This window comes from Pollicipes pollicipes, unplaced genomic scaffold (genome assembly GCF_011947565.3).
Source record: "Pollicipes pollicipes isolate AB1234 unplaced genomic scaffold, Ppol_2.1 Scaffold_6686;HRSCAF=7923_pilon_pilon_pilon, whole genome shotgun sequence".
NCBI lineage: Eukaryota > Metazoa > Arthropoda > Thecostraca > Pollicipedomorpha > Pollicipedidae > Pollicipes > Pollicipes pollicipes.
In genome coordinates this window covers 6535168-6553310 of record NW_023596921.1, presented here as the reverse complement: position 1 = coordinate 6553310, position 18143 = coordinate 6535168, and the positions used below count along the sequence as shown (strand labels likewise).

Below are 18143 nucleotides of genomic sequence, written 5' to 3'. Positions count from 1 at the left end.
CCCCGGTCCCCTCTTCGGGCGTCATCGAACACTGTCCTTGGTCGACTCGGGCCCCCTGCAACACATGACCTTCTGTTAGGCGCCGTGTGCCGCTGACAGATACAGGGGCACCCACCAGTAAAAATATCTGGTCCCGGTTTTGTAGCTGATTGGGAAGCGTGCCTCACGCTTCCCAATCACGCCACGGAGCGGACTGGGCGGCACTGACGGTACCTCACCGACATGTAGACCCATATCAACTCAGGGTGTCCTTGATCGGTGTAAAATGGCCCTTTGACTGACATTTGAGAACCTGTCCCTGCAGACCGGGGCCCCTGAATAAGATTGAAACCAGCCCTTCGTGCCCTTAGACCCTGCAATAGAGTATTTGACCGCCGGACCCGGTTGGCCCTCCGGGCTCTTTGGGCCACCCCGAATACTGCCTCTGGCCAATGTAAATCGTTGCTCCGGCTTTATCCCCGCTTAGAAGATAGGCCCTCAGGCCCATGCTGCCACGGGGCCGACTGTGCTTTACTGGTGGTGTATGAACAATATATGGGCCCTATCAACCAAGGGACCCCTGATCAGCACGCAGGGCTCTTGGCCCGGCCCTACCGACCGCGGCCCCTGAACACGACCTCCGGTCGGCCCTTCTGGCCCTTCAAGGCCTCTAATGAGGCCCCAATCATATGTCCCGAGGAGGCCCTTTGGACTCCCGGGAACCTAAGGGGGGGGGGGGGCGGGGGTGCACGTGCCTCCTGTACCCCCCCCCCCCTCTGCCTGCGCTACTGCTAACAACAAAATACTTATGTCTTATCACGAGATCTTGTTAAAACCAACTCACTGGTGCTTTATGCTGGACTTAATCTTCCTTGGTCTGGAAACGACAGGGCGAATGGTGTCGCGTCGCCGCTATACCAGTCACCGCCCAGGTTTACCAGTCTGCGTTACAAAAACGGCGGATCAGGGCAGCTGTTGCGCACCGGCATACTTTCTTTTAAGTCACCGACCATCTTCATGTGCACTAAGTGCGCACCTGTAAGATTTTCACCCGCCGTGGTGCAGCACTCGTGTAGCCGTACCGCAATTGACATGGTAGGGATAGTTAGAATGGTTGACGGACGCCGTCTTTGTGTATGACGCGGGCCTCGGCTGCACACGGCACGAAGGTCCAGCTAATTCGAAGACTTGACGCAAGGTGGCAGGGTTGGCTGTTGGCCACGCTGGTGCGGGATGCCGAGACTCGCCTCTGAGCAATGAGGAAATTCCGAATCAGGTGTTCAAGGTTCTAAAACTGAATGGTGCGCACGCGCAATGGAAAAGCTCGTTTCACTCCGGCACAAGCATAATGTAGGCCGTGGAGCTCGACCTTTCGGGGCCCTCCGCACCGAGGCCTCTGGGTTGGGCTCTTGGCGACGGGCCAAAGAAGGTGGGACTCTACCGTCTTTACGAGGGGGGGGGGGGGGGATTCCCTTATGGGTTCCCAAATACCTGCACTCTGAGCTTTGATCCGTATGAAGTGTGCGTTTGTAACTGTCTGATGGTTAAAACAAAGTCCAAGACAAGTGTCGGAAATTTGAGTAGAAAGTAAGCGGTCCAGTTTGAGTAATGTTTGTTCGATTAACATGTATAATGTACAGGTGCGGTGAGCTTGCCTTTCCCTTTCTGGTGCGCTGCACTGGGTTTGCCCTGCGGTGAACACTAAACGAGCTATTCCGGATCCGTATACCTATACAGTGTGGCAGGCGAAGCAAGTGGGCGTAGAACTGAACCAAGATGCACTAATATGCTCATTTGGTGCAGCGTGATATTCCACAGTGAAGGCTGGCGCGGCGCGCCGGCCAGCAACGCGATAATATTTGCAATATACTTGCAATATCATTTTTAACAATTTTTCAAATATTTGTGTGTAAAAATTTCGCGTTTCTGACCAGCGCGCCGCGCCAGCCTTTACTGTGAAATTTTGCGTGGCACCAAATGGACATATGAATGGATCGCGGCTCAGTTCTTCGCACACTTGCTGCGCCTGCCACACGGTGTGGGTGTGCGGGCCCAGAAGAGTTTGTATGGTGTTCACCGCAGAGCAACCCCAGTACAGCGTACCAGGAAGGGAAAGATAAGCTCACGGCACCTGTATATTACGCATGTTACTCGGACAAACATTACTTGAAACGAACCAGTTATTCACTATCCTAAACAACAACGCTCGCCTTGGAACTTGCCATCAATATGTAACTGGCACCAGACAATTTCAAACGCACATTTCTTACGAGTCAAAACCCCGAGTGCAGAAATTCGGAAACACACGAAGGAATCCCCCGCCCCCTGTAAAACCCGCAGAATCCCGCCCTTTTTGGCCCGCCCCTAAGCACCTACCCAGCGAGGCCCCGGTGCCGAGTGCCCCGAACAGCCGAGGCACGGCCTACATGGCGCTTACACCGGGATGAAACAAGCTTCCCCACTGAGCACGCGCACCATCCAGCTACAACACATGGAACGCTCGGCGGCCGGCCTCAGCCTCCCCTACCCGTCTTACGTCCAGCGTCTTTCACGAGGGGGGGGGGGGGGGGGGCTACGTCTTACGTCGTTGGTTCCGCTAAGAGATTGACGTCGATTGAGCTTGGCTTCTTGTGGAAGGTGTTCTAGTAAATGGTTGAGGGTTCGTGCACTTATGAAGGGTTGAGTTGTCGTCCATTGTTTTTTCCTGTTTCGTGTCGCCGTCTCTTCGAACACGTAAGGTACACGCACACAGTCCTCAGCAACACAGCCAGGCCTTAAGCCTACACCCTATTAGCCTTAAGCAGCACTTAATCGCCTTCAGCACTCACTTCTAGCAAATACACAAGCACCAAAAACACTAAACAACAAGCATGCCGTCAGAGTATTCACTCCCATCGCGCCGCGATCCAGGACCCCACCCCTCGCCGTGGTGCCCGCGCTCCCCCGTCGCCCGAGCTGTCGGACGGGCCATCGTTTGTCCTAATGACAAATAGAGACGGCAAAATTTTGCCACGCTTAACCCGTTTGCGATCCGCCGTGAAGTAGAGTACCACGTTGGAGAGGTGGAGGGGCCCAACCCCTTCGCTCGGGGGCTCTTCTGATAAAGGTCCACGGCGCCCGTCAGCCGTCCGTGCTTCTAAAGCTGAACCGCTTCCTGGTGCGAGACGTCGTGGTTGTGATGGCAGACCGCCTGAACACTGTTCAGGCGGTTGTGTCCGCCCCGGGCCTCGCCGAGATGTCCGAGTAGGACATTCTCGGCGAGTGTATAGCTCAGGGCGTAACGGAGGTGGTGCGCCTGCCGTCGCGCCGCCCGGAACTTGGGCCCAAAACCCTGCTCCGATTGCGTTTCTGGGGCACGGCCTTTTCCGCCGTACCTCCTCTGCGGTTACATGCGGGTGCCCCTGCGCCCCTGGGTTCCCGCCCCGCAGCAGTGCGCGCACTGTTAGGCCCTCGGCCACAGCGCGCGCACCTGCCGCGCCCGCCACCCCAAGTGTTGGGTATGTGCGGGCCGCCACTCGGCTCGCCAATGCGAGGCCCAGGAGCCGCGCTACTCCACCTGCGCTGGCCCCCACCCGGCCTGGGATCGGCGCGCCTGCCCGGCGTGGCTCGAACTCCGGGCCCAACCTAGGCAAAAGCAAAAAAGCAGCGCTCCCTCTTCGCTCCTCCCTCGTCCTCGCGTCCCCCCCCCCCTTCGAGACTGGGACCTGGCCCACGCCAGCGGAGGCGCACGCCCGACCCGCCCCCTTTCAGGTTGGAGCAGAGAGCGGAGGTCTGGTCCCGCCAAACGGGTACCCATTGAGGGGCACCCCCATGGCCCGCCTCCTGGCTTTGCCTGGTCCCCGGGTCCTGATGTCCGGTCCCCGGCCCCTGGGGCTTGTCCCCCTGCCCCTCAGGTCAAGCCCGTCGTCCCTCAGACCCCCTGACGCCCTCTCAGAGCTCATGGCCGATCAGCTGCTCTCGCCGTGCGCGACCAAGGGCCGCGTCGGAGCCGGGGTCGTCCGCGATTGGCTCCCCCCGGACCAGCCTGGGAGCAGACCCCTCAGGGTCTAGCCGGACGACCTCCCCGTCCCCTGAGAGAGGGGCACCACCCCGCCCACCACCAAAGCAGCCCTCCCTCTCCCCCGCTCCTTCCAAACGGACCCGCACCGGGACTGTTAAAATACGCTCCCGCCCCGCCGCACGGGCAGCAAGACACTGTCGGTCCCCTCACCTTAAATGACCTCCCCATTCAATGGATTCGTACTCCAATGGAATACCAGATCCCTAGTATCCCATTGGAGCGAATTCCAAAAATATATCATCAGACATAAACCACTGATTGCTGCTGTTCAAGAGATCTTTTTAAATGACTCTGATTCCACGAATTATAACTTAAATATTCGAAATTATTGTCTCTATACCGATAACGTAAAACACACACCTCGCCGTGGCGGCACGGCGCTGTATGTGGCCAGCCAACTACTGCACCATCGAGTACACTTTAATACTAATCTGAATCTTAATCACCATCGAGTACACTTTAATACTAATCTCAATTTTACAGCGGTTAACGTAAAAATCGCACAACTTGACCTCACCCTCGTCTCTCTTTATCTATCCGCAACTAACCCCCTCGCTTCCACCCAGCTCTCCGACCTCTTCTCTCAAATCCCCTCCCTTGCCTGATCTTGGGCCATTTTAACCCCCCCCCCCCCCCACCACCTAGCGTGGGGGTGCCAATCAACACAACCACGCGGCACCATGCTCCACGCACTACTAAATACTCATGACCTCGTATACCTCAACAATCAAACACCTACACGTATACAACACCGAGGGACAGCCGTCAGTTACTCTGTGATTGACCTGGCTCTCTCAACACCACGCATCGCGCCACACTTCACTCACAACGTACAAACGGATCCGCTGTTCAGTGACCATTATCCAATTCACCTCGAATTAGAAGTCCGCTCAGGACAGGTGGATTTCCACTTCCTCCCGCGATGGAACCTCTGCAAAGCGGACTGGACCACATTTCACACCTATATGGACGAGGCTCACCCCCCTGAATCGACCCCTCATCTTGTTGACTTTTTTAATGGTCTTTTGGCCTCAGCACACCAGTCTGTTCCACACACTCATCGTCGACCCGGGACAAACACGCGCCCTGGTGGAGCGATGACTGTCAGCCCTCAGTGGCCCTGCGACGCCGGGGCATGCGTACTTTTCGCAATTGTATTTGCACAGCCCACGAGGAGGAAGCCTGCAGAGCTCGACACCAAGCTAACGTGACAATAAAACAAGCAAAAAAGGAAAGCTGGGAAAATTTCGCTACCATGTTAAGCCGATTCACCCCCTGTCAAAAAAATGGTCGCTAATGCGGAGCTTCACCAACAAACGCACATGCCACTACAAAATCTCACGCCTCATAGTCAACAGTCAGCACTACGAGGTACCATTTGAGGTCGCCACGCAATTTGCATACACTACGCCCGCGTTTCATCGTCCGATCAATATTTCCAATAGCTCGCAAATTCGCCCGCTATCACACTCTACACCGAACACTATAAAGTACTCTTCACACCGCACGAACTGAGGCTGGCCCTCAGCAAGTGTGGCAACACCTCGGTCGTCCAGACCAGATCGCTTACGCATTTTTCAGAAATCTGTCTGCGTCTTGACTGTTAAATATTCTCTCTGCTTTTAACGATGTTTGGATTAATGAAACGTTCCCTGATATTTGGCGTTCTAACATTCTTATCCCGATACTAAAACCTCGCAAGCCTCCGTCTGACCCTTCGAGCTGTCTTGCTATCTCCTTGTCAAGCTGCACATCGAAATTATTTTTAAAAATGGTCATCGCTCGAATGAGAGCCTACTTAGAGCTCCACAATCTTATCTCCCCTTACCAAAACGACTTCCGGCCTGGCCGCTCCACGGCGGACAGCCTCGTCCAACATGTTGATTCAGTCCAAAGTGGTTTTCAACAAAAAATGGTTGCCGCTATACTTTTTTTGAGTTTTAAAGCCGCATCCGATAAAGCAAATAAGACTGCCCTTCTGATTAAACTGCACAGGATAGGAGTCCGTGGCCGACTCGCCAAAGTTTTGCAAAATTTCTTAGCAGATCGAACCTTTGCCGTTCGCTGCGGGAACACGCTGTCAGCGCCTGCGAAACAGGGTCATGGGCTTCCCCAAGACAGCGTGGTCTCGCCGACGCTCTTTTAACTTATGACCAACGACGTTTTTAATGATTCGCATGACATTTCGCCACATCTAAACTATTCTCTTTTCGCCGACGACCTGGCGGCGTGGCTTACCCACCCCAGTGTCGATCGAGCAAATTACTTTGTACGACTTGTTCTAAATCACATTCACCAATGGTGTGACCGGTGGGGTCTTGAGATTTCACCGCTAAAATCATCAGCATTTATTTTTCTAGACAGCACGGGATTGTTGCGCCTCCAGCCCCTTTGAACCAGCATGGTCAACTCATCTCACTTGTCGCCCAATTTAAGTACCTCGGGATCACCCTGGATCGCCGACTTACTTTCTCGCTCCATTTTGCCGACCTAAAACAACGCTGCACCGGACGACCTAATATCTTAAGATGTCTCGCCGGACGAGCGTGAGGAGCCGATAGGCGCAGCCTGCTCCATCTGCATACCGCCTTGATACGACCGATCTTGGACTTCAGTGCCTTTATATTTGATGGCATTTCTTCGAGCAAAATTAACGCCCTGGAAACGATCCAGAACGCCGCTCCCCGCGTGGTCACTGGCACCCTCCGAACCTCCCCGGTGTCCAGCCCGCTGGCGGATGCACACATACCACCACTCATACACCGACGCAAGCAACAGGTTCTCAGGTTTAACGCGCGGGTAGCTGCCAGACCCGCACAGCCCACTTTCAAATCACTAACTGCACCCACTTCACAACGCAGCGAGTACCTCACGATCAGCGCCCGCGGAACACAAGCACAACGCCTATTCCAACGGCCAAGCATTCACACGCTGCCCGCGCCTCCACTACGTCCGTTCTGGCTGGGACACCGCTGCAAAGATTCGGTTTCCATTAACGCACAAAAAAACCTACCGTTACAAATACGGAAGCCCAGTCCCTGTTTGCGGAATTTCGCAATAAGCACAACCCATATACATACATCTATACTGATGGCTCCCGAGGCGATGGCCGCGCGGAAGCAGCATATATATGCAATCACTATACTAAAGCCAAACACCTCTCAGATCATCACACAGTATACACATCAGAATTAGTGGCAATCTGTTCAGCACTTTGCCGCGTTAAAGAAACATGCCATCAAACAAACTGTAATTTGCACCGATTCCAGCTCTTCCCTGCACGCCATATCAGCTATGCACAATTCCTCGCACCTTTTGATTTACAAAATCCTCTCCACGCTATCATCACTACCAGCGGAATCACACGTTGTCTTCCTCTGGGTACCAGACCATACGGACATCCAGGGGAACGACCTCGCTGACGCTGCCGCAAAAGAAAGCATCAACATGCCAGCCCGAAACCATCTTGCCTAGCCAGTATCCGACTATCTTACTGCCATAAACTCAACATATCGCTGGTTTTTACAACGTCAATGGGACGACCACGGCCGCCAACACACGCACAACATTTAGCCAACACTCTCACCCTGGAGCTCAGGCAACCAGAACACGCGCCTTAAGGAGATCCTTCTCGCTAGGCTGCGAATAGGCCATACAAAACTAACTCACGCATACATCATGGAGCGCAACCCGCCACTACTCTGTCACTACGGCCACATACCATACACGATAGCACATTTCATGCTGGCGTGCCCAGTCTGCAGGCGCTGCCGTGAAAAACTCGTGCATTACACAAACAAACACAGACACCCATTGACGCCGCCTACCATACTAGGCAACACACATCCGGAACTCTTGGCGCTCCTCTTCAAATACCTACACAAAACCAATTTAGATAATTACAGACAACAGCATAAATGTTGCGAGGTTTTCACCTGCTCAATTTCCAACGAGCAGGTTTCATCATTGCCTTGAGGTTTTTTCCAGGCGCAATTCGGCTAAAACGTGCTGGTTTTCCTCGTTTGCAAAGTTTTTTCCAAGGACAATTCGGCATAAACGTGCCGGTTTTTGCCCGTGGGTTTAGGAATCCGTTTTTTTGTAGTTAGAACTTTTCTCGGATTACACTGCACAACACGACAAGGTCGCACCAGGCCACTCCCCCCATTCAGTGTGGGGGAGGGACACGGTTCAGGTCGCTGGCGGACTTGACCGCCGAGCCGGGGCCCGCCGTTTGCCGTGCGGGGAAACCTTTACTGCGATGAGGTGGTCGTCCGTCATCCAAACGTATTGTGATTGTTGAATACAATAAATGTGTGTGTGTCTCGTGTCTTACTTTGCATTTGGTACCGGACTAAATTAGCTGGTTTAACGTAGTTTGGAGCGCGTTTTTCCTGCATTGGCACCGGACAGCACTAGCCGGTTTAACGTAACGTAGCTTACCCCTGTGCCTTGCTTTGAACCGGATAGCAAAAGCTGGTTTAAGGTAGCTTTTTGCCTGGCGTTGAGTTCGAAGTGAGTTCTCCCAGCCCCGGCTATGGCTAGGTCGCCGGGGGAAAAAACCTCTCGTACCGGCGCAGCCGACAGCCAACCCTGCCACCTTGCGTCAAGTCTCCGAATCAGTTGGATATTGGTGCCGTGCGCAGCCGAGGCCCGCGCCATATACAAAGACGGTATCTGTCTACCATTCCAACCGCCCTTACTATGTCATGGCGGCGCAAATTTCAGGCCGTTCTCTGTCTATCTCAGGCCAGCGATTGCAGACATTCTCCAAGTATAGGCCAATAACCAGCAGCCGCATTCCAGGCTCTTCGCAAATCAAGTTCCGCAAATTTGCACCACGGGCCAGCCGGCACCCGACCACACACCTGCAAGCGCAAATTGCAGTTGGCACCCGACAGTGTGATTTGGTACGCTTCCTTGCATGCATTGCATTCTCGACGAGCAGCCAATTGAGCAGCGTGGCTCGGCGCGGGATGTCGGGCTTGTAAAACGGTTACACGGGGTCCAAATACTAGGGTGTCGGTAGTTTTTTTGGAGCACCTTTTCTTCTGGCTCAAGCAGGAAATTTATCGTGTGCTTTCACGTATTGGAAGTATGTATCGTGAATTTTACCCATTGACAAGGAGTCGTTTTAAGCAAATGTAAAAGCCGTATTTATGCAAATGTAAAAGCCGTTTTTTGCAAGTGATTTTACCAACTGGAAAATTAGTTGGCATAAAAAACCTTTGACAATTCTTTCCTACCGTCCTTGTCCTGTCAGTGATCCTAGCAACCTTACTGACACAGTGACCTTTCATGGTTTCATTATGAACCCTTTCACTGTCATTTATCGGTTATTGTCATTTGCAGAGCGCCCTGACAAACGCAAGAGACCCTCTGATATTTAGGGTCCCACGTCCCCATTTCTGTTCATCAAAGCCCCTGGCCAGCTTCAGAGCCCCCGCCAACACGGGATCCTCTGTTAGACACCCTCGGCCTCTGGCTGATATAAAGAGCACAAATTGTTTCAAGGGCCTCGAACAATGCAAGAGGTGTTCAGAAAAATCGCGGACCCGGCTTCGTTCCCGCCTGGGAAGTCGACCCCAGAGCCAACACTGACACAGAACTGCCTTAGTATTGGCGGAATATGACCGTGCTCATCGTTCCAGTCTCCCCCCTTCCCCCTATATCGGCGAAAGAGGCCCTTCGAACAACGCTTTAGGCCCTGCCCTGTGAACCGGAGCCCCCAAATATTACTTGCGGCTTTACGTCGCACCGACTGCAAGGGACGAAACTCATTTTAAGCTCAGTTCGAACTCATTTCAGGGGTATCGTCAGCAGGCCCCGACCGTGCAACTCATGAGAGGGGGAGAGGACAAGCAGGGCCCAAGCTTTGCTGTTTTGCTTCGCTTCTGCGAGATTTAGACGTGGCTGCTTATGCCGGGGGCCAAGTCATTGATTCTTACCGCATGTCAGGAAATTTTCAAAACCGTTCGAATTTTCCCGTTCTAACCGAAGATATTTCGCGATTTTACTCTCAGGATCTTACCGGGTTAAATGTGCGTACATTTCAGATGTGTGCACAAATACACATAGACGGTGTAAAAGCGACAACAGCGAACTGCATTCCTGTACCGGGAGCTGTCGCGAGCGAAGGTGGATAAAGTGCTTCATCTGCATCTAGCATCCTGGCTCTTTTCGGGACCGCTATTACCATACGTCGTATAAGTCACCAACACAGGAGATGCAATCAAAAAGACGTCACACGGAATAGAATCAACTGATTCAGGGCAAAGTTTGAGCTCAGTTGCTCTCTGAATCAAAACAACCGGATGAGAGCCGCACAACCATGGAACACATAGACTGCTTCTGAACCGTAATGTTGGTGTGCTTGAACCTATGCCCTGTGGGCTTTAAGACTTATGTTAAGCTGTGGAGACAGATTCTGTTTACCCTAGAGATCTGGAGAATCCTTCTCCAATTTGAGGGACACAAGTGGAATGCACAGGAGCAGCATATATGTATACCAAGTTAAAAACCGAAATGAACATGTTAGCAGTGCCAGTGCGGATAGAAATATTTTGGGGGATCAAAATATGCATTGTCTTGGCTTATTTGGTTAGAATGAATATCACTTAAGTTCTTTGCAAGACAATCTGTGATGCATACGTTTTTGCAAAGGGGCAGATTCAGAGGAACAATATGGAGCAGGGACTACTAGCGTCATCTTTCTTCTAAAACTGCACATAGTGCCACACCTGACTAAAAGGCGACCGACAGCACTGGTTTTGGGTCCGGTCGCTGGCTGCCGGCGTGGTCAGTCCGGTGATCTTTTGTATCCTCATTCGAAGAATCCCGGTCCTGACTAAAAGGCAACCGACAGCACTGCTTTTGGGTCCGGTCGCTGGCTGTCGGTGTGGTTAGTCCGGTGGTCTTTTGTTTTCTCATTCAAAGAATCCCGGTTCGGATTGATCTAGTGAGTGTATTGTTTTCAAGTTCAGAAAGTAGTGCGTTTTGCCTCTTCATACCATTGCAGCTGTGAATATATACGCATGTGTTACAAGCTGACTACTTCGGTTGCGAACTACACAACAATTGAAAAATCCACTTTAAAGTTCGACCTGGTAAGTCATGCAACTTGAGCTGTTCGCCACGGATATCGCTGTGCCCGAGCGCAGCATCTGCAAGAGCCGCTCCCCACGGCACCCACTTGACTCCGGCGAAATTGAGCCCATTGTCGCGCAGCAGGGGCGTCTCTGGGAGCGTTGCCATTGATTCCCGAGATCATCAGTCACTGGCGCCGGCGCTGCGGCGCCCTCTGCGCCGCACGCTGGGTCATCTGTCGCCCGACCCGCTTCGGCCGAGCTGTCCGGAGCGAGTGGCGCCGGAGAGGCGGCGCGCTCGCCCTGGCGCCGCTGCGCCAGCCGGCGCTCATTCACACGCACCAGTCTAGTTGGCAGCGCTCTATTGAATCAACGGTTCCGGCGCGGCAATTATCCAATAGGGCCAAACGAGTCACTTGGTGGGATGACAGGAGTGGGAGCTGTCCCGCTGAAACAAAAAAAAAAACGTCCCCGCACGCACTACACGGCGAGGCGGCGAGACGAGAATATGGAGCGGCACCGCCAAGCTCAAACGGGCCGGCCATCTGTTCAGCACGCCGCGGGGAGGACGAACACCGCTGCCAGCGCCGTGCCATCTGCATCCGTCGCAGCCGATCGAGTTACCACGAGTTAACGTCCACGCACGACAACTATGCCTGAAACTAGAAAACTACGCAAAAAACGAATACCACTTCAGCTCTGAGGGACAGCGGGGCGAGGGCCGAGCGCCGCTACAGCTGAAGAGCGGCTCCCAGTCGGTGGGATGTCGAAACAGTGCACGCAGCTGATGGGCTTTCTCTGCGTGCCCACCGAGCACTACCGAGCGCCGCGTCGGCCGACAGAAGCCGCGCCGCGTCACATTTGTACACCGCCGCGGCAGAGGTGGCGCAGGCCGGCTCGCGCGCGAGGACGCACACCTCACATGGCCGTGGCCTCGATGCCGTTCTCGCCCATGTCGGCCTTAGCGGGCATCATGTCGGTGGCGGGCGGGATCTTGGCCAGCTCGTGCTTGCTCAGGTGGTTGACGATACCGGCGCCCAGAGAGTCGCCCAGCACGTTGATGGTCGTACGGAACCGGTCCCTGATGGGCGGGCGTCAACAGCGTCAGTCACCAGAGGAGGCTGCCAATGGCACAGTCGATACGACTCGGAAACGACCAACGGTCCTCTCAGGACGACGCATCCCGGACAGATGTCCGCTCGAGACGACGCATCCCGGACAGATGTCCGCTCGAGACGACGCATCTCGGACAAATGGGCCGTTCTCGGCGACATGTGACGAGATCGATACTCAGCGTTATGAGCTGGCTGGCAAGAATGGTAAAGCCAGCTACTGCTGACTGTTTACCTCACTAGCTTACTAGCTGCCTTATCACGCGGCAGACCAGGAGCACTGCTCCCCAGCCGCGAATCGTGAGGCATGTGAGCGCGGGGCGGGGCCGGTGCGGCTGGGGTCCGAGCACGGCACGTCACGTACGTCACGCCACGTCACGTCACGTACAGCAGCCAGTCGATGGCGATGATGAGCGAGACGTCCTCAGCTGGCAGGCCGACTGTGTCCAGCACCATCACCATGGTAACCAGGCCCGCCTGCGGGATGCCGGCGGCGCCGATGCTGGCCGCCGTCGCCGTGATGCTGCAATGCAGGACAGCACGCCTCAGGCCAGCTCCCGGGACGGCGGGCTGGTCCGGGAGCATCGCACGCAATGCGGGACACGCCTAGTCCGGGAGCATCGCAGTCTAGTCCAAGAGCATTGCGCTCTGGTCCGGGAGCATCGCAGTCTGGTCCAAGAGCATTGCATTCCGGTCCGGGAGCATCGCAGTCTGGTCCAAGAGCATTGCACTTTGGTCCGGGAGCATCGCAGTGTGGTCCGGGAGCATCGCAGTCTGGTTCGGGAGCATCGCGGCCTGGTCCGGGAGCATGAAACGCAGTGTGGGACATGTCCGTGCCAGACGCCGGGGCGGCATGGGTCCCAAAACATGGACCAAGTCCCTGTGCAGAGCATGTGATGCTCACAGAACCTGGGTCCTAGCTCGGTTGCTAGGATCTTGAGCCCGAGTCCGAGTTTGTCTGGCTTCATCGCACATACGTTCGAGTCCTAGAATGGTAGATCCTGATTGGAGACGGAATTTCCGATCCTTGACGCCATATTCGAGTCAATCATTTTTTATGGGACTTCGCATTAGGCGAGATCATAAGACCATGAACGATATGCATTGTCAATCAAACTTTGCTGGGCGTAGAAACTGTCAGAGATCGCATACTAGCCTAATGTCACCTCACCCAACCTTTCAAACACCCCGAAGCCACGCCCATGGTGAGGTGGAAGAAGATATCACTTTATGGAAGGGAGAGGGCCAAAGCCAAAGTAACCTTTGCCAACTAAAGCACTATTAAGACCTAACAAATCCAAAATAATGTAAGTATTACTCGGCCCAAACGAATATAAAATAATATTAGCATACGAATACGAATATTAGCATACGAATACGAATATACGAATACGAATATTAGCCCAAGCGAATACGAAATATAAAACGTTATTCCTTTTGCGAGCCCTCCTGCGAGCCCAATTTGCCCTGCACTTCCCAAACAAATATATAATAAATCTAAATGTAAATCTAACCTAATCTAAATATAATTCCATCTAAATCTAACCTTATGTCTAATCTAACCTAAATATAATCTAAAATCTAATACTCTAACTCAAGGGTGCATCTTTCGCAGCATTTCTTTTTGTATTGCGATGTGCGTGCGCGCCGATGATCAAAAATACGATTTATCCGGGTCTGGTTGGTGTGAGGGATGCGACCTGAAGAGTCGCCAACGGAGGCCGGTCTCCTAGAGACGTCTCCCGAAGCGATTCTGTCAGGACAGCCTCGTACTCGTGTTCACACTCACATTAACATTCAAACACGGGCTGAAATAGAAAAAATATGATTTTTCTCTTAAATTTGTGCCAATAGTAATGCTTGACATCCTCATTGCTACCCCTAGAGGTCTTCAAAATTCAAAGCCATTTAATCTCGGAACACGCGATTTTTACCTCACATCAACGACAGAGCTAGACGTGCTGACTACAATGGTGCATATTGTTCCGATACACATTCGTAACTATGATTGACAGGGGTGTACAAAGGCATGTCGTTGACCCGGATCCTTACGATTATTTTAACTCAGACCGGTGGTAGTGTTTGGGATGCTGATATAGATAATGCATCTCATGTTGGCCAACATTCGAAACTATGACCGTTAGAGATGTGCGAAGTTCAAAGCAGTCGCACCGGACCCTTACGATTTTCTCAAACTGATCAACGGCATCATTTGACATGCTGTTTATTATCGGGCAGCTCGTTTCGAGGCAAAGTCAAGGCCATCACCGCCAGGGATGGTGACGTCACGAGTCCGGACTCCCATGGTTGTGGTTAAATAGATACCTCTAGTAGTGTTAAACATGCTGATAACGATACAGCATGTCGTTTCCAATGGTATTCATGATTACGACCGAAAGAGATGCATAAAGTTATAGGTTATGGTCCCGGATCCGCACGATCATTTTAAAACTGAGATCATTAGTAGTGTTTGAAATGATAATAACGATGCTGCATCTCATTCTGATACACATTTAACATTATGACAGTCAGAAGCGCACGACGTTTAAGGCCGTTGCACCTGTAATCCCACGATTTTTCTCAAACTAATATCAGCGGTAGTGTTTAACATACTGATCACGATGGTGCACCTCGTTTTGAACCACACTCCAAATTACGACGTTCAGATATCTTTAAAATGTACTGTTACTCAGCCGCACCGACACGACGCTGTTCGAATTCATACCACTCGTAATGCTAAACATAATGATGATAGCGCGTCTCTTTTTCCGCCACGCTACATCAATGATAGAGTTTGGCATGCTGATTACGATGGTGCATACCGTTTCAGCCACATTTAAAACGATGGTCGTCAGTGGGGTGCAAGTTTCAAGATCGTTTTACCTTGATCACTACAATATTTCTCAAATGGAATCCATGGTAACGTTTGACGCGTTCGTCATAAAGGCACATCGTGTTTCGACGCACATTCAAGACTATGAACGCCAGAGATGTCAAAAATATGAATTCACATGCACAAACTCTCATGATTTTAGCCAAGTGCATACCAGTGCATTATTGCGGTGGAACAATGGTGCATGATAATGATAACGATGGTGCGTCTCGTTTTTTGCCTCATCCGAAACTATGATTACTACCGGTTTATAAATTCAAAACCATCGAACCAGGGTCCTTACGGTCCTTTTGAAATTGATATCATTGGTTAGGTTTTGACATCCTGATTGAAGTGGTACATATTGATCGATGCAACATTAGAAACTGCACCCTCAACGGGTCATAAAATGTTGAAATCATTGAACCTGAGCCGTATGATGCCCAGTTTCTGGCTTTATTCCTGGAGGTACTTTTAAAATTAAGTTGAATCTCTTCAATGGAGGGATTGGAATGGCTTCGATGGAATGGCTCTTCAGCCTTTGGTCGGGAACGATAGTGTGTTACCTAGTGTTCTAATCACGGCCACCTTTGCCCGGTAAGAAATCTCCTAAGTATTCAATAGAATGAATCGATATAGGGCCAAAAAATGAAAAAGTCAACCCATGTTTGCCTGCGGATGTTCATCCTTTTGCAGAATCTTCTAAGGAAGCGGATTGCATAAACAAGTTTTAGTCTGCGCGCCCGTAATCTTCGGAGCGAGAATACCGATGGCCGGGTGGCAGTTTCTGTCAAAGCGAAAGACGCTGGCCGCTGCAGGTGACGCCAGGTGGTGGGTGCCGGGCGCACAAGAACGACCGGTAGGTTATAGTACTTTCAGCCCTTTCAAAGGCGATCCGTACAGCTTAAAGATTCAACATGGCCGTATGCTCAAGCTGCATAGTTTTGAGGCTGTGTTCTGGGGCAGTTGGTAGCTATAGCAACACAAAAATACAGATTCTACCTTAACTCCACAACTCCACGAGTTCCACCACCAAATTCCAGCACCTATTTATCGTGCTGTCAATGTTCATCTGTTCCTATTACCAATAACAGAATCGCACAGATAAAACATACGCTCCGACGCTGTCCTAAATGTACGAACTGAAGTTCAATAAGGCGTTCAGAGGTGCTTTTTTGCAGAGGGCTTATGGCGACGGCAACGTTGGGCGCCATGGTTTTGGTTTCTCCGAATTGTGAGCGTGAATGTTCAGAATGATGCAGCATATTTTTTTCACAACTCGATTCTAAAGGAAAGTGAATATCTGTGGACGAAGATGGGTTGCCGTTGTGCATTCAAATTGCTTTACTTGGCAGCACGAAAAATAATGTCAATGAATGTGTAGTTTGGAGCCATAACGATGGCGTAAATATAACGTCAATTAATAATGCCAATGTTTTGTCTGCAAGCTACGTTTACAAGGCACTCACTATTTCTGTAAAAAAAAAACACAAAGAAGTCTGGCAAAACCTCTGAGCTCTATCGGTTTAGAAATAGTCTACTAAGGCACTATCGAAGGAATAGCGCCAGCGATTTATTTCATGAAATCATGTAACGCGGGCTTTCTTCAGTTTATCTGCTGCAAAATACAACCAGAATCGCATCTTTCTGTACCTGCTCGCTGAGTTCCAGTTAAAAAGGTAAAACTAAAAATAAAGCAAAGAGAATCGTGCCCCCGTCAAAATCAAGCGAGCTGAATCGGGTGTTTCTGGGAAAGCCTTTCACCATTAGGGGGCCCTGTGCCCCCCCCCCCCCATTTGCCAAGCCTATGGCTGCACCGCTGCGGACAGCGTGGTATTGTCGTGTGTTGCCGAGACGACGTCTGGCGTCTTTCACCTTTCGGTCTGACCACAGCGAGACATTGGTCTGTTTCACAAACAAGACACGTTTGATTGTAGTACAATTATAGAGTTAAAGCCTCTAACTATCGAGCTGCTGATTTTCGCCGCTTGCAGGGCGCAATGAACCGTTTGTCATTTGTGCACTTCCCATATGTCAGTTTGGCTACTCATATCTCCCACCATCTGGTCAATGCAATCTGGGCAATCTGGGCATCCTCGCAAACGGGGTCCGAGTCGATACTACCTGACAGCACGGAATATCGCCACTATTTTATGGACTTAGTTATTAGCTACAGAGAATGTTCCACATTTGAAGATATTGAAGCAAACATCATATCTGGTGAAATAAGGTAACTTATAACTGTTGGTACATTTTTAAGTGGAAAATACTGCTCCAGACAACACAATTTTTTTATTTAGTAGATATGCTCCTCAATACGTCAGTGTTTGATTACGCCGTCAAACCTTACGCAACATTGATTGACAGCCTACTGACGACCCTCTCGTCTGGAAATCGTGCTCACGAACGTCACACATGAAAGACGACAAATACATTTGTTTTAGATTTGAGCGCGGCATGGCCAATGGAATGACAGATAATTTTGATGCCGCCATGGATGTCTGGGTAACCTTGAAATAGCCTCCCCGAAAAAGTCTCCACATCTTCGTAGCGTGTAGCTCAGAAACTAGAGCAGTTTAGGCCTTAAGAACAGGGAGAAATGTGAAATGCACCAAATGGTCTTCAAGATGGCTATTTCAGTTCAAAGCCCATACAAATGTGGACATGACCTTTAACATCAACCATTAACGGCTACCCCGGATGTACTTTGTGGTTTGTAGTTTCCTCCCTCAACGTTAATGAGAAGTGAGTCAAACTGGGAAGAACCCCGATTTTTGAATACTATGGGGTATGTTTCTTCTCTACTTAGCTTTCATACTTTTCCAAAGCTACACCCCCGCTGGTCCTAAACGAAATCTTTGAAATTACGCTCGGTTACCACAGACACTTTCTTCGAACGTAATGCCTTAAAAGTAATTTTGGACCATTGCAAAACTTCTTTGCTTCAGCACAAAGCTCCCAAGCTCACTGCCCAGAAAGCTGCTAGATGACCCAGCGATCAACGCGCCATGCTTTTGAACCCGGAACATGGGTTTGCC

General features: G+C 51.4%; 1 protein-coding gene across 2 annotated transcripts in view; it reads right to left on the bottom strand.

The window, feature by feature from the left end:
* Positions 1–11466: 11466 nt before the first annotated feature.
* LOC119107072 (excitatory amino acid transporter 1) overlaps positions 11467–18143 on the bottom strand; it is a 60897-nt gene continuing 54220 nt past the window's right edge. For both annotated transcript variants that reach the window (XM_037230428.1, XM_037230429.1), the window contains exons 8-9: positions 12622–12756; positions 11467–12202 (exon numbers count right to left, since the gene is read on the bottom strand). In XM_037230428.1, coding sequence (XP_037086323.1) covers positions 12040–12202; positions 12622–12756 — 298 coding nt within the window. In that variant the 3' untranslated portion in view covers positions 11467–12039. The remainder of the gene's footprint in view (positions 12203–12621; positions 12757–18143) is intronic.